Source organism: Arthrobotrys flagrans (genome assembly GCF_004000055.1).
Source record: "Arthrobotrys flagrans strain CBS H-5679 chromosome Unknown unitig_3, whole genome shotgun sequence".
NCBI classification, from domain to species: domain Eukaryota; kingdom Fungi; phylum Ascomycota; class Orbiliomycetes; order Orbiliales; family Orbiliaceae; genus Arthrobotrys; species Arthrobotrys flagrans.
In genome coordinates, this window is record NW_027137547.1 from 2727853 (window position 1) to 2744403 (window position 16551).

The following is a 16551-nucleotide window of genomic DNA, read 5'->3' on the forward strand; positions in this document are numbered from 1 at the left end:
ATGAACTGCAAAATTTTGATATATACATGACTAGTATTGTACATAGCTCCAAAGTAAAAAAAAAACTACACTTAGGTATCATACATTCTATACATATCGAATCATAGCGGAGCCCTGCTCCAAACCGACCCGAAACTTCGAATTCATTTCTCATGCTCATCCTTACGGAAACGAACAAGGCCCAACAACACTAGGATCATTATCCTCCTGAGCCCTAGCGCGCTTCATCATCCTCCTCCTCTCTCTCTGAGTTGTTTCCGTCGAGACGACCTTTGAGTCGTCAGGGCGGTTACTGCAGCGGCCGATATACTCGAGATAGTCGTATCGGTATGTGAGTTCCAAAAGACCGTGGCGGTGGTCCAAGCAACCTGGGAATGCTTCTTTCGGCTTGTAACCGAGAAGAGTGTTGAATTGAGCGACGACAACGACTTGGGCGAAATCTTCGACGGTATCTAGGACTAAAGTTAGCACGAACTTGACAAGTTCAATAACTCAATCGACTTACTGGTATTGGCGTAACTATCTGGAACGCAAGAGTCACGCTCTAGAGCTTCCAACCAAGGAGTTGTACCACTGAACCGTTCAGAAGGTTTTAGACGAGCATCAAGTTGGTGTCCACTGTCCATTGAGCATATTTGGTAAGCTAAATCCCTTTGTTTCCTAACAGAAAAGTTAAATAATTTGATACTTACGTCTCGTGTATCCAAACAGTAATGGCTTTGCAATTCCCATACATGACAATATCCCCAATATCCGTATACGCCTCTGCAGAGCAACCACCCGACGAAGGTAGGGCAATCGGGTGCCGAACCAAACTCCTCATATGAACCGACATTCTCCCGAACGAATCTGCCATATCCTCAATACTGAGTTGGGCGTCTTTGTGGCGACAAAATGTCCACGCGCGACTGCAGTCAGAGTATTTGATATTGAAGACTTGAGCATCGCTAGCGTTATATCCTTTAGCGATGAAGCGATCTTTACACCCTTGGGGGATCCATCCAGCGCCCCATGGATTAAACCACTGAATCGGAGCTTCGGTATTCTCAGTAAGGCCGGGATTGAAAGGACCTGAGAGACCGTTTGGATAGTCGGTTTTGTTTTTAAGCTCCGCGAAGACACCTACCGCGGAAATAGTAACCAAAACAACCAGATTATTTAATAAATTGACCATTATGAGATACAAGAGTGGGAACAAAGAAAAATAAATAAAACAGAGGTGCCGAATTAAAGTAACTATATTATACTGCCTGTACTTCTGGTGGTAATCGTAAAAATTATCTTCATTGTAGCACAACTATATGGGAGCCTTTATATAAAATCAATTGTTGTAAGCTCATGACCCTGCATTACAATACTCCTATGCTTGTGATCTCTATGATAACCTAACAAATTATTCAACCGAATCCGGGTATCCGCCTTTGTGGGTGGTAGACAGGGGCCCCACGATCTCCACATTATACGGGGTAGGCACTGCAAATTCTTTTACTCTTCACCCGAAATATATTTGGAACCATGGTATCTCTACTGCAGGGCGTTTGATGGGCTAAAATTTCCCACTAGAATAACTAAAGCCAAAATTGTGGATATCGTTGAAAGTTTTCATGGTAATGGTCCACATTACAGATATTACATACTCGACTAAGCCTTGAGCCTCATTTTGCGTTCTTTTTAGAGGTGTGACAGGATAACTCCCGGCCGATCGGAAATCCTGGGTCACGATGGTCTCATAAACCGACAATGTAAGCCCCGGAATTCTCATTCTTGTGTTGAATGTTGCAGTTTTATTGCCGAGACAGCTTTCCTGTGGCTTGTCAGTTGTCAGCAAGACTCTATTTTTAAGTCACCACATGGATTTGGGTATACTCCGCCAAACATCAGGCGTCGGCAATCCTGAGCCGAAAACTATTGTCCACTTTTCCCGACGGCATATTTTCAATTTCTTGAGTCAGTCTGAATCCTCGAATCCAAGCGGGAGGGGTTCAAACTAAACTCCCACCAAGAAATTACATCATCGAATACTCCGCCAAATTTCATAATTCGGATTTCGTTAGAATCGCTGAAGCTAGAATTTTCAAAATGTGCTGCATTTATATAATTGGAAGATTCGTTCTTGTACAATATGGAGACAAAAGAAAAGATTTCGGCGATTTATATTGTCGCATTTCGAGCTTCAAATGGCCACGTGCTTCCACGTGATTGTACTCGCCATGTGCCCGCTGTGCTTCATCATGATATATTCTTTTCAAATTAATCGTGGGCCTAACATTTTTTAATGAATACAAGTTTCTATCGGTAGACATTGAACTCATGGCTAGAAAGGGGTGGTACCAAGGCAAAGCTGGATTAATTTGCCGCAGAATTGATCAATTGATATGTTTAAAATCAAGTGTTCTTTAATGCGTTTCACTTTGTCGAGCAGCACATAGGCGATCAGAGGTCAGTGTCGAGACCGATCAGAGGTTATAGAGCCATCCAATTCAACTGCGTGATGTGTCAGAAAGTTTGAGAGCAGCGGCAGCAGAGCCTATTTATTTCTCGTTCCATGCATTATATCGTACAAATCCCAGATGATCTTATTTACCACAAGCTACCCTATCTTAACATCAACACCCACAGAACTCCATACCCTTCCCTCAAAATCGCAAAAAACCACGCTATACCAAGATGAAGGGCTTCTTCGGCCGTGTCATCAAAATCCTGAAAGAAAAGGTAAACGCGTACCTCGAGCGTCGTCGGAAAGCCGCTGCGAAAAAGGCATCCGAAGAACGTCTCCGAAAAGCCATTGAAAACCTCCCCTCGCCCGAGTCGGTAGATGTCTGGCAACCAAAGAGCCTTCCAAGCTACACCAAACCTAACTTTGGTTTCTTCTTCAAACCTAAAGCACCAGCCAGGTCCTTCTTCTTCTTGACCTGACGCTTGAAGCTCGGTATTTCAGCTGTTGCGACTGCAACCGAATCCTTCTCTTCGGAAAATGTTATCAAGCCTTTGGATGGCTGTGATGACGACGACGATCCGGTAACTTCCTCATCCACAATCCTTCTAACGTGTTCTCCATCTGACGTTTGAAATGCTCTTCTCGCAGCTTCCTCGTCCTCCTTATCCAACCTCTCTGCTTCCTCGTCTCTCGATTCCTTGATCGTTAAAAGCGCATCCAAAACCGCTCCCCCGTCTGCCCGTTCCACTCTAGCATTCCTCGTTCTTATCTCATCCAAAGCATCTGCAATAGCCATCTCTCTTTTAGAATCCAAAGTTTTCGTTTCAAGTCTCGCCATAGCATTCTCATCCTCTTCAACCTGAATCTGCTCTTCCAACCGATTTAACCTCTCCTCCTCGGTCTCCTCAATAGCTTTCTGATCCCTCCACGGTTCAAAATTCCTAACCGCCCCCTTCTCACACTCATAATCCATATTCTTAGGATCTGTTTTAAACACAATCTCGGAACTACACCGCGTACACCGAATATAAAATCGGTATATACTAATCGTATAGTATTTTTCGTCTGTGTGTTCTTTTCGCGCGTTGAATTTTCGTCCTTTGTAGATGTATTCGCCACAGGAAGTACATCGCATACTGAAGGGTGCCATTAAACGGACGGTTTGTGACTTTGGACCGGCTTGCTTGGGTGCCTTTGAGCGTTTGATTTTGGAAGGGTCGAAGTCTGGGGGGTACCATTTCGTGAGAACTTTACGTTCGGACATTGTGAAGGATGTGACGGGAGTTCAAGTCTAGAAAAAAAAGTATGAACGTTTTGGTTTTCGGAATTGGGATTTTGAAGCGTTCCGCCAGGGGTGAGGATTCTGTACGCGTATTAGACGTAGATCCTCGGCGATTCAGTGTTATGGGTTAGACGTGGAAGCGGTGCGATTGAAGAAATGCTGGTGGCGATGAAGTTGTAGGGTTGAAGAATGGTCCTCACGGTCAGAACCGAGTTATCACCGATCCAATAAACGCCAAGCGCTTCACCTAAATCCGAACTGCGCTTAACTTCCAAAATGCAACATTACAACACATTTTCTCACCACACTCAAAAATAGCCAGAGCATTCACCCTAGTCACACAAACTCCTAAAAAATTCACCGCAATACAGCATCCCCGTCCCCTGTGAGCTCATTTCTCGAAACAGCCGTACAAGGATGAAACGTGGCCATAGTCGTATAAAAATCTCTAACAATTAAAGACGAGGAAAAACAGAAGACGCTTAAAGGAAGCTTTGCAAACCCCTGTGATCCCGGGATATACTTCTTAAAGTTTGTACAAAGGGAAGGAGTTTCCCTGGCAGTTACCTGAGTTTTCGCATGTTTGATTGTGATATCACAGTGCTATAAATTTCACATGGCTGTGTGTGAGTGTATACTTGTACCCCCATCATAGGGCCCTCCAGCGGATGAAACCGACATAAATCATACCTAAGTCCTAGGGTACAACCTACTTTTTACGCCCATGAAACGAAGATGATTATTCGGTTGTTTGAATCATCTCGGCGGGTTCACCGCCGTGGCAAGCACGTGTGCTGACCTCTCAAATCCCTCGTTGCACGGAATACTTTAATACTGTCACTCAAAGCGTATCCTTGAAAATAAGATGTTCCAGACCCGTTTCTTAGTTTCCCAATTGTTGAAACTACTTGTTACACGACACCGGCGAACGGGGCTTTCTGGCTCGACTCTCTGATGTTTTTGTCGGCAAATATTGACAGCTCGCTGGTAGTTTCGCAACATGAATATCGACGCATGTTAGTCCTGGAAATAGCATATAAATTCTAAATCTCTCTTCACTTTTCCTTTCCCGGTGATAGTGTAGAAGCACAGAACATCTAATTGATGTACAACGGGGAAAGAAAGAAAAATACCTCCGGGGAGTCAAGTTCGTGATCTATCCTCCCGCCCGCACTTCACAGCTCTCGACACACCCAATCGATAATCTTCACAACCCCCATTCTGTCTATTTCTAGCCCAAACTCACTCCTCTAGGAGCGGGTCTGCATGCGCCACATAAACGAAACCAGAAACTAACCACAACAGGGACGGTTTCTTGTGCCACCACGCATACATCGCAAAGTGAACTGAACGTTATACGTTTTCAAGCCACTAAACAAACCCGTAAACCAAAACGTCACAGGGCATATATTTGCCAAACCCTCGTCGGAGTCGGAACTGTCCTCCCTTACCTTATTCCCCGAAATAAACGAACCAGCTAACTGGACTTCGCTTAATCAAATTTATACGCATAAGATCGAAAAAACAGCTCGATCTTTTTTCATCTTTTTGTTGTTTTTTTACTCAATACACAAGTGTTCTAAATTAATTAGAAGGCGGTTCCAAAGCAATCCTTCCGGTCTGTAATGCATATAACAAAATATGCTCACCACGCAAAACAAGAATCTTCCCGAATCACCCGACTACTATCGATCCAGCGACTGTTAGATTTTACCGTCCGAACAGTCTTGGAATCCCTGTTCAAGTAACCCCGACAGAAAGGATACGCGTGATACAAGAGCTCAAAAATTAACCAATCACAAGTTGAATCGTCAAACCCGACTAGATTATTTGCATCGGCCTTGCCCCGAAGGTCCATGATACTAAGCTCGTGAAACTACCGATACCGTCACACTTTTGTAACTAATACATAGTCTGGGAAAGAAATATTCCTCCTGGGCACAGACTTTGGGAGATACTCAAGCTGTGCTAGAAGGAGGGGTTTATTGATAAAACATTAGATTAATGCGGCCTTCTTTCGTCGTGATACGGTAATGCGGCGCTGGTGCGCGCTCAATAGGCATTAAGGTGGTATCAAGAATAAAGAGTTTACTCGAAATTCATTCCACTAAGAACCGCCACTCTTCTACCGTCGTATTTTTCAACCTAATTAAATATATCCTCCATGAATATTAATGGCAAGTCCAGCTAGGCGGTCTCTTAACCAGACTTACTAAAGTGCCATCTCCCGAGATATATATACTTGAGTACTTATTAATAAACCATATATGATCGTGAAGTCAAAAAAGGGTTTGTATACTATAAACAACTACAGCAGTAATGCAGCAAGACCTCGGGCCCATGTCCCAAAGCCCTCGTGACTTCGAATCCAAAGTCCTGAGACCTCCCACCACAACTATGCTAAAACGACTTGACTACCAAATCAAAAAATAAATTTAAACCCCGCCTCCCAATATATATGGCCTTTCTAGTCGCAAAAACGTAACCTTCAAAAGACCAACAAAAAGAAAGGCGATCCCAAATTCAAAAGAAAAGAAAGAATAAAATCAGTCCCCAAGCGTCCTATACCATGTATATCCCTTCTTTTTCGATCGAATTCCTCCCACTCTAAGGGGAAAAAAGAGGCTTAAGAAATAAGAGAACTCGAACAAGAGGTAAAAGTGTTGGGTAAGAAATAAAGAGTAAAGGATAGAGAGTAGGAATAAGAATTAAAGAAGAAATAAGAGAAATAAAGAATGTTTTTTTGTCTTTTAATACTATACTAAAGCTAATAAGTAATGGTTTCCTTTGTGATCATGTTCGTTGTGTCATTCTTTGTGTGTGCGCGTGTGTGTGCAAAGTGTGCCATAAAAATGCCCAAAAACAAGACCCCACCAGCTCCTACCCACCCTTAATCACCAACTTTTGTCTTTCCGGCATATATAATATGAGTTCCCTCCCACCATGCTCCAACTCCAAGAAAATTCCGCAAAATATTATAAAGAAAAATGGAATAGAAAAGGGAAAGGGGTTTAAAGAAAAGGGATGGAGTACAATGAAGAAAAAGTGCACGGCAACGGAGAAGAAGAGCAGTCCCCAAAAAGAACCTGCTCCTTTTCGCCACAACAGGCCAGGAAGAGAAATGAGAAAAGCAATGTAATACTGAAGAAAATGCCCAGGATATCCCATCGCTCCAGATCTTTTGCAGACTAAAACAAGAGGCTCATGCGTCCAGATAAAGCAGAAAAGATGCAGCAGTGAATGGAAAATGAGGATGAGCAAGGAGAGATGCAAAGTCTACACCTCGCCCCATGAACTAGAATGATTTTTTTGGACTTTTAGGGGTCTGGTAGAAAACGTTTTTTTGAGGATTGTTAATGCAAAAGAAGAGTTTCGAGTGGAGATATCAGGGATACAGTCTGGGGATAAGAGAGATGCTTCGTTCGGCTGCACTCTACCAACATCATGCCCCCCTAACATCGAGATAAAATAGGAACAGTCAGTTAGCATAGTTGTTCTCGGGGGCAATCCGCTCCTTTAGTTAAAAAGAAGTTACATGGCCGGTGAACGGGTCGATGAAATGGATCCGTTGATAAGCCTCTGTCGAGGCTCGTCATTGAGTCCAAGTCCTCCAATGCTATTGGAGAGGAAAGAAAGATCATCGCCTGGCATGTTGCTGTATCCGTTACCGTTACCGGGCATGCCAAAGGTCGGGTCGCCTCGTTGGTCGAAAGCTCCGGAGCTCATAGGACCGGCACCGTGTCCCATATGCGGGCCTCCAATGGGTGAGGAGAATCCACTGCTGCCGGCTACGCTTCCTCCCATACCAAAGCCTCCCTGAGCGTATTGCGGCCCAGGGTATCCGCCAGGTCCATGGAACCCAGAGGAGCCGAGAGCACCAGGAGGTGGAATCAAGCCAGCGCTGGGAGGACCGGAGTAAGGTGATGCGGCCTCAATCGGGGAGGAGTAGCCAGTATCTGCGACAACCGCAGCACCGGCACGACTGGCACCACACCTGAGGCAGCTAACGTTTTTGGCGAAATTGTGATAACCACAATTCTCAGAGCCACACTTCCAATCTCCAGCACGGAACGGGACCATGCTTCCACCGGATGACATTCCTCTATTCATACCGTGAGAATGTCCGTGAACGGCGAGAGTTGGAGGAGCAGGCGGCAAAAGCGAGGAGGGTGGGTAGAAGGATGGGAATATGTCAGTCGCACCACCTGGGGTCGCACTAACGGCCGGGTAGGAGCAACGGAAACATGCGGTACGGCGCTGGAAGTTGGAGAACCCACATGAAGGGCAAGTCCAATCACCAGGGCGTGGGCGGTTTTTGCTGGGAGGGAATGGAGTCAAGATGTCGGCGGCACGGTCGAGGACCCGGCTGCTACTCGGGGAGACCTCGATGGCCTTTTCGTTCAAAGCCCTTCCGTTCATACAGAGACTTTCAGCAGCCTATCAAGATGCAATTGTTAATTATTAACGATATCCTACGGTGCTCAATCGAAGGGTACATACTTCTTCGTGGGAAGAGAACACCGCAAAACCAGTTCCAGTAGGCTTATGCTGGTCTGGGGTGCGCAGGGTCCAAAAAGCTATAGGTCGACCTCCGTATTGAGTGAACCAACTTTCGAGTTCGGATTGAGTGGTGTCGTGGGGAAGGCCGCTCATGTGAAGGACTTTACTTCGTTCGCTTAAGAAGGCACGAACATCTGCTCTTGCGTCCATGGGACGAGCGAGGACATCGGGATGTTGCTCGAGGGGTTGCGACTTCTTTATAAGCCCACGGAGAACTCTAGCCAACGTGATGGCTTCTTCCATAGCCCTTCTTGGAGATGCGGGTGCCAATGCCTGCAAGTGGAACGGAAGGTTGTGCTTGATCGGGGCGGACGATTGCACTGGTTCAACTTCGAGGGCGGCGCAGATGTTTGCGAGAGAGGACGGGCCAAATGGTAAGCTTTCCGGATGGTGGGACTGCCATCGCGTATATTCAGTGCGAAGGTCAAAAGTCCGAGAGTGCTGTAGGTATGGAGGTAACACGACGGCTTTATCACGAGCTTCTCTCGGAAGCTGGACTCTCAAGTCCCAGGCATCCAAGGTGACGAAGGTAAAATCATTGTTCTGGCCAGAGAGATATTCCTGAACAAAGCTGTCGAATCGGTTGATGGCGTCGCGGAAGGTGCCAGCATTTCTAACATGTTCCCATGTCAATGTCGTAAGACTAGCTGTAGAACCCAGAAAGTTCTTTGATCAGCAGGGGTCCTGTTTTTCTATTTTCTCCGGAGGGGTGTGGGATAGACAGGAAACTGTCTCCAGCGGTAGCACCAGAAAATATTCTCCCCTGAGGAAGAGCCTCGTGGCTAGGGGGGAGCGCTTACTGCAAAGAGGCGTAATCGGAGTGTTAACCGGACGTACGAGGACACTCTCACGATGGACCTAAAAAGGAATACAAGCACAAGAGCGAATGGATCAGCTTGAATTCCTATTTTCAGAAGAGTTACGGTTGCATTGAAAGGAAAGCAAGCAGAGAAGATAAAGTAGGTTCGGTGCAATGGATGTCCGGAGCTATGGTTTAGTTACCTCTTCTAATGACTTTGCATTCAGGAGAATCCATCCAATCTCAATGACTTCCGCGGAATCCTTTGTGACGTAAACACCATGCTCGTCGCACGTTGTCGCAACATGAATAACCACGTAGAACATATTTTCGAGAAGGGATCCCCAGGATTGATCGTTCGAAGTAGTATTTAAAGGTATCGTTCGTTAAGGTTGTCGGCTAAGCAAGGAACGTCTCGTCGCGTGGCCGTGATGAGATTCTTGATCTTTAACGACAATGCCGGCCTTGGTTCGAATCTAGGTCGGGAAGCACAATGGTAGCTCCGGTTCAACGAATGTGTCGAGAATTCCGTCGTCGGTAGAGCGCAGAGAATGGAAGGATGAGATGGTTGAAATAGTAAGGGTAAGTAGGCACTGCTCGGTTAAAAAAAAAAAAAAAAAAAATGTGCGAAGAATTTTCGAGTTCCAGTTTAGGGATAACTAAAGGGACTCGATTTCAGGGACGACTGTAATTATTGCTGATAAATAACGCTCGTTAGGCAATTAAAGGTACTCTGGGCAGGCCGTTGTACCTTATTAACCAGCTTCTCCTTTTGCTAGCTCTTTTTTCTTTTTTGGCAGCGAAGGGTGCTTCTACAGAGCTCGACAAAGCTGCGTCGAATCGTCCAAACACCTCCTCTCCAAGCGAAATAGGGCTTTAAATGGTCAGAGGTCGTCCTGATATCACAGGAGAACCACGAATTAAAGCAGATTGGGACACTGAAAGGTCGAGCTGTCGGTACCGAAATCCCTCCCTCACGTTTCGAAACAGAGGTCTGTTATTGTTATCGAAAGATGCCGTGTAATAAAGATTGCCAGGACGATTAAAACCCAACGCCACTGCTGGAATAACCAGGAAGGAACGGTAAGTGTCGTGCTAGAAGAGAAGAAAAAAAGCGACAGACGTCAGAACCGTATTTGGTGGACCAGGGCAAGTCCAGCTGCAGTGTGATCGCGAGAGTGTAAGTGAATAGGTAAGAGGTAGGTGGGAAAAGCTTGTGCAGATGGCCAGGCCTGTCAAATGTCGTCTGCCAGGTGCCACAGAGATGGTGCAGGGTGGATGGATGGTAACGGAAGGGACGAGGCATCACGAAGCAGCCAATGGGAAGGCCTCATGTCCGAGGGCGAATCCCATAGGGAGGCATTGGACAAATGTGGATTCGGGGACTCACCAGTTAAGCAGTACCGTTTCATGCACAGATCAGATGTAAGAAAAATGGGAGTCGTTCCAGTCGTAAGAAATGAAATGCTATACGTCAAAGATGGAAATGAGAACGGAACCGTACAAAAACCCAAAGACGATGAAGCGACGACGGAAAGGGATTATGTTACAAGGTGACGATGACGATGACGATGAAGATGAGAAGGAGAAGGTGAAGGTGAGAGGAAGGATGAGGGTGTAGGGAGGTCAAGTCAAGACGAAGGTGAAGGTGAAGGTGAAGTGAAGCTGCCCAAACAATAAAAAATAAAAAAAAAGTTTTAGTTCAGGCGCTTTTCGTTTGCTGTTAAATCAGACTTGTGTGTGTGGAGGAGCCGGCTAGACAAAAAAAAAAGATCAGGACTCGACAGAGATTTCAGCCAAACAGATTTCTCCTCGAAGCGTCGCACAAAAAGATAATACTAACCAATCGGCTTGGCTTGTTGGAAGCGGTTGAAGTTTTGAAGCCTGGTTCTGCCAAACGGAGTAGATTCCGACAGGTTTCCGTGCATACACATATACATCAAGGGATCGAGAGTACTCTGTCTATACGGCTCCGTTCGATTCAATTCCCAACCACAAATTGGCAAACTAAAAGAAATTCCTAAATAGCCATAAATTTCCGGGTCTAGCAAGTCCGCCTAGACTGAAAAAATATATTTTATTGCCGAAAGAAGTATTATTCGGACCAGTAGACTCACGTGACTGTGGCCTGTTTCGCGTCATATGATGTACCCACTATGTACAATAGTACCCCGGACTGTCAAAAAGTATGGAGTATTCGAAGCGAGGTTAACCCACGAGTCCCTCTTGTACGACAGGCGGACAGACAGGGCTGGTGCGAAACCGGTTGACACCATTGTAAGAGAATACTTCCTACTTTGTCAGTACGCTGCGGTATTTTGTCTCGACGTGTCGATTCGATATACCGTGGACTCGAGGATTGTAACGTTGAGCAGTGCTACGTATTATATTATAAGGCCTAGTCCTAGGCCAGATAAAAACGGGTTATAAATCTATGAGGGGCGTATATTCGATTTTGGTCTGCACTGTTTCGAAAGTTTCTAGATACTACTTGAAGCAGTGTAGTACTTGATATTGATATCGTAGTTCAGCTGCCAGACCATAACAGAAGATAAAACGTAGTCAGTTAGCCTGTGCGAATAAAAGAGCGGCATTGCATATCGATCAGCCGTTACATCTACAACGAGCCGAATAATCGAATCGGATCTATGCCATGCATAGCCCAGATCTAGTAATTAAGGCGACAGATGAGTGTCGAGTGTCTACTTACATGCTTAGTATCCTCAAAGTCAGTACTTACTTACTTAAGGAAGCAGTATTTAGATAACAGGCTAAAAATATACAAAAAATCACATCGGCCTCATCGTCAAATAGTTTAAAATCAAAAGAAAGGGACAAAACTTCAACTTGAATTCACAATCCCGCAGTGTGCAATCAATCTACCCAAATAGTATATATATTTGCTTACGCATGCGAAAATTTAAAACCCTGACATCGAGGCTCAAGGGCCTTCAATCCGATGAACTGACTCAGGGAATTTCGTCATTATAACTTTCGCCACTTAATATTTCCCTTGTATCTCCCAACGTCTACCGTAGGCATATCCCGTAAAAGCGTCGGTGTAGACGACATTTCCCCTTGCCCTAGTCCAAATTCATAACCAGACTAGCCCACAAGCTTAGATAATCCCCAAAGTCCAGACTTTTCTATCAACTTTAGCCAGCACTGTCCGTGCGTGCAGAAACACCTGGCTCTCGCCGTAGACGAACCGAACAAACGTTGCACATTGGCGATTTTCCGCCAGGGAAAAATGGATAAAAAAAGCCGAAGGGCCCTTGTCGACATGTCCCAAGAGAGAGGGAGAAAAAAAACTTCGATGTATCCCAGGTTGAGCGTTTAAAAATTCTTTTTCCTTTTTTTCTTCTTTTCTACCTGAAAAGAAAATATGGTTTACATCAGGCGGTTTCCACACGTCTTGCACGTACGTATTACATGTAGACTTGCGAGACCTGTGCCGTGAGAGTAAAAAAAGCGAGGTAAAAGAACGAGCCGCTTGCCCTCTTCCAAGACCGAGCTGCAGTTCAAGGGTGTAGACGAGTAATGTCATCGACGAATCCCTGGTGACCAATAGAGAGGAGATCTTTGCAGACCAAGCCTGACAGGCACGAGTCAGATAACTGCGGGTTGATAGCCGAATCGTCTAGGGGCAAGAGAAGGATGTGAAACGCCCGTTATTCTGTCGCACCCCCCTCATGCCTTCTCCTGTCTCTTCCCACTCGTAAGCTGTTGCCTGTCAGAGGTATTGGCGATTGTGACAAGTGACTGGTAGAGGAAAGTGAGGAAGAATGGGGAGCTGTTGGATCGTTTCAAAACGCCGCCAATGGCAGACAGATATTTTCATCAAGTACTTAGCTCTCCGGAAATATATTTAGTAGTGGCGCATCCGTCGAGGGAGCCTAGTTGATTACGGTCCAAGCTGGTACGACATTCTTAGAACTTCTTTTTAAAGCAGCGCCTCTCTTCTTCTTTTCTTTCTCCTTCTCATTTACCTTACTCTTCTGAAGATTCTTTCCCTTCCCTCATATATAATTACTCAAAGTACGCATACATACATACATACATACCATACTCAAAGTCCGTCAGATCCATACCTCTCGCCACAACAGTCAGCCACATAGACACATCGCTTGGACCCTGATCAACCACCCCCAAAGCTAGCAAAGTAAGCATTGCATTGTGCATACCCAACACCGCCAATATCATCTTTTGAGTTTGCAAAAAGTCCTCCCACATTCCTGTTGCAGTTGGATAGCGTCATTTGTCAGGAGGCACCAGGTGCGGACAGAAAAACCACTTAAATCTCATAGCAGGCGGAAATACCTAGAGATTTCAGGCATTCTTTTGCTAACTGTATTCCCTGCAGAAGACGGTCAGCGAGTATTTTCGAAAGACTCCGCTTCGATAACCTTGAAAGTGGTATATATTCAAGGCAGAGACTACTATCCTTGGACCAAATACTGCCCCGTATACGCACCTATATGCGGTTTTCACCACCCCGTCAATACACACGGGATCCGTCGAGCTGAAGGAATAGGGTCCTGATCAGCAAAAGAGCGAAATTAAACTGCTGTTAGAAAACGGTTAGCGCGTTGTGTGAAGAACAGCATTCCACGGGTCACCCGCTCATCTCTTCTCGCAGGACAGGAAGGGCAGGGCAGAACAGGCGCATTGCAGGCATCAGCCTGATAAGCAGTAATACGAAGCCGATAAATCCTTTGCTCTGCTTGTTCTCCCCTTCGAAGTTTTTCTCTCTTAGGTTCCCTTTTTCTATCGTTTGGATCAAGCTTGCCAGGAGAAGGATTGACGGCGCGTATTTTTGGATCTCGAGACCAAGTGGTTGGTTGCATTGCAATTGAGTTGTGCCGCGTTGAGATAACCAACCGGGAGCAAAAGCTGAAGTCTGAGGGCTGGGAGATATCGCATCGCGGGAACGATTTCGATTGTATTGGATCCGGAAGAATTGGAGCTTTCCAGCTTGGATTCAACACCATCTCGCGGGGGGCCGTTGTAATTCACGAGAAACGTTGTCACGATCAAATTACAAGGGGTAATTTCGCCGAATTCGCATTTGAACGTTGAATCTCCCCCTTCTCTCTCTCTTCCTCCTCCTCCTCCTCCTCCTCACCTCATCGCCATCATCATCTCAATCTCACATTCTCTCTTCAACCTCCATCTTCATCCGCTGCCGGACGGACCGTTCCGGCAACCTCAATCGTCATGAAAAAGTTTATGAAGCTCTTCGGCAAGTCGAAGACAAAGTCGACGGTTACTGCTGACGACCAATACTTTGACAAGCCTGCCTCGAAAAATGGGAAGAAATTTGGCATGTACGGCAACCACAGCGTTCCTGACTTCCGACAGACGTACAAACACAAATTTCAAGATGCTCCGCCTATGCCAGATGTTCCACGCAGGCTCAAGCCATCGCTTGCAGCTAAGCTTCCGAACGAAATCTTGGCTAAAATCTTCACTTTTGTCGCTCCTCATGTCGCCAACGAATCGCTCTACTCCGACGAGGAAATCCTTCACTCCGTCAATGGTTGCGTCCTTTGCGATACTCGTGACCTAGCTCATATCGCCTTGGTCTGCCTGAAATGGTCTCGAGTCGCTCAGACGTTGCTTTACAAAAACATTCAATTGGAACGAGTTCACTACTGCGGCCGTGAAGAGCAGCTTGACGAGCTTCGCAAACGTCGCTCGAGAGTTATCTACACCGACCCAGACACCATCGACACCGCGGCCGAGAGAATGGACCTCTTGATTCGCACTTTTGGGTTGAACGACGATTTGGCTAATTACACATTCTTCATTCGACTCCAGTACATGACTCGAGAGTCGTGTAAAAACGTCCTGACCTCGCTGGTAAACGTCCCATTGCCCAACCTTCGCTGGATGGACTTGCCGGACGGCTTTTACAAGGACGACCCGGCATGTCAAGCATTGAAGGCTATCATGTATCAGAAGTGCCCGGACCTCCGACGCATGCGTTGGACAGAAGGGTCTGAAAATGGTTTTCTGGGCCTCTCCATCGATAGGCCATGGTCTAACCTCGAGTTTATTGAGCTCTGGAAATTGAATGTCGAAGAAGACCAAATCGCCGGAGTTCTGGCAACTCTCCCGAAGATCGCCTCAGTTGGTATCCAAGAGCTGCCCTGGGTCACCAGTCGTTTCTTGTCTCCCGGAATCGCTGGAAAACGCCCATTGCTTCCACCACTCAAGTCACTTTCCATCTCGAAGTGTGAGAAGATCACATACGATTCGATCATCGCATACATCTCTTCACCAGCCGTCCAGCAGACCCTAGAACACCTCACGCTAAAGGAAATCGACTTCCCACCCCACCTCATTTACCAAATTCTCCAGAAGCTCCCATACCTAAAGACTCTGCGTATTAATGCTCCGGTTACACGAATCTTCCCAGCTTACGACCAACCACCGCATCCACCACTTCAAAGCGCCACCCTCCGTGAACTGTCTTACGAAATCCGACCTGCTCAACAATCCAAGACCCTCGCAAGCCCTGCCACGAGTTACTACGAATACCTCTGTGAAAGCTTACGTCTCGGCGGTCTTCCAAATCTCAAGACGCTTCATGTGCGCGACGAGAACTTTGGGAAGATGCTGAAGCGCGTTACGGAGACCATGCAAACTTACGGCAAGGATTTTCAGATTCTCCAACGTCTCGAAATACTTACTATTCACGCCAAGGGTTGGAACGGGCTCGTCTGGTCGACATTTACCTTGACGGATCAAGGAGCCGGCGAGGAAATTGACGAATTCGGAGCACTGCTCGCAGCTGCGGGTGGTGGAGGTCCTCAATCCCCACGATTCCTAGGACTTCCGAATCCAAATGACGAGAAGCGACTCTCCTGGCGAGAGCGACGCGATAATAGGAAGAGTAGAATGGATCTCTGGCGATAAAAGACCAGTAGATGATATTTGGCGTCGGGTCATGCAAACCCCGAAACCGCAAGTTTTACCCATCTCGAAGTCCTTATTGTTTGAATTTCCCTCGGCACCCGATCCCCTTGGTGTTCTATTGTGGCAGCGGGTTATTTTCCACTTTCATTCACTTTCTCAATTCAAGGGTTACTTTCTTTCTCATTTGGGTTTATGCCACAAAGGATGTACCATTCTCACCGTCGACCGTGATCTTCCTCAACCACGCATACGAAAGTGAAGGGGTTCAAGGTCCACATCACATCGATAACGAGGACAGCGAGTCCAGCATTTGGGTTTCCATTCCGCATCTCTTCATTTCTCAAAGTACAAGTTCCAAGTCCTGGTATGATTTCTCAACTGTATTTCCTTTAACTTTCTCCGTTCCATCCTTTTTCTTGTTAAGGCGTTAAATAGGGGTATCAAAAGAACCAAATTCATGGGAATGTCTCTTTTTTACATACTCGTTCTTCCCGTCGTCTTCTTCTCCTCTGCGCAAATTGTACAAGCTGGGCTGTCCTTCTCTGTCGCCTT

General features: G+C 46.1%; 4 protein-coding genes across 5 annotated transcripts; 1 reads left to right on the plus strand and 3 right to left on the minus strand.

Moving 5' to 3' along the window:
• Positions 1-162: 162 nt before the first annotated feature.
• Positions 163-1174, minus strand: DFL_002168 (uncharacterized protein; the record flags this gene model as incomplete). Its single annotated transcript, XM_067630915.1, has 3 exons — positions 163-452; positions 506-618; positions 693-1174. 3 exons carry the CDS (start codon positions 1172-1174, stop codon positions 163-165), a joined length of 885 nt encoding a protein of 294 aa, XP_067493511.1.
• A 1669-nt stretch (positions 1175-2843) lies between these two features.
• On the minus strand, positions 2844-3701 carry DFL_002169 (uncharacterized protein; the record flags this gene model as incomplete). Its single annotated transcript, XM_067630916.1, has 1 exon — positions 2844-3701. The coding sequence occupies one exon, from the start codon at positions 3699-3701 to the stop codon at positions 2844-2846; it is 858 nt and encodes a 285-aa protein (XP_067493512.1).
• A 3549-nt stretch (positions 3702-7250) lies between these two features.
• DFL_002170 (uncharacterized protein) lies at positions 7251-9404 on the minus strand (the record flags this gene model as incomplete). Its single annotated transcript, XM_067630918.1, has 4 exons — positions 7251-8156; positions 8220-8926; positions 9080-9137; positions 9282-9404. 4 exons carry the CDS (start codon positions 9402-9404, stop codon positions 7251-7253), a joined length of 1794 nt encoding a protein of 597 aa, XP_067493513.1.
• Positions 9405-14295: 4891 nt separating this feature from the next.
• On the plus strand, positions 14296-15999 carry DFL_002171 (uncharacterized protein; the record flags this gene model as incomplete). 2 transcript variants are annotated; one of them, XM_067630920.1, is made up of 2 exons in its annotated part: positions 14296-15480; positions 15534-15548. In XM_067630920.1, 2 exons carry the CDS (start codon positions 14296-14298, stop codon positions 15546-15548), a joined length of 1200 nt encoding a protein of 399 aa, XP_067493515.1. The 2 variants fall into 2 exon arrangements, with proteins under 2 accessions (XP_067493515.1, XP_067493514.1); XM_067630919.1 differs by having other exon boundaries at positions 14296-15999.
• Positions 16000-16551: the final 552 nt, after the last annotated feature.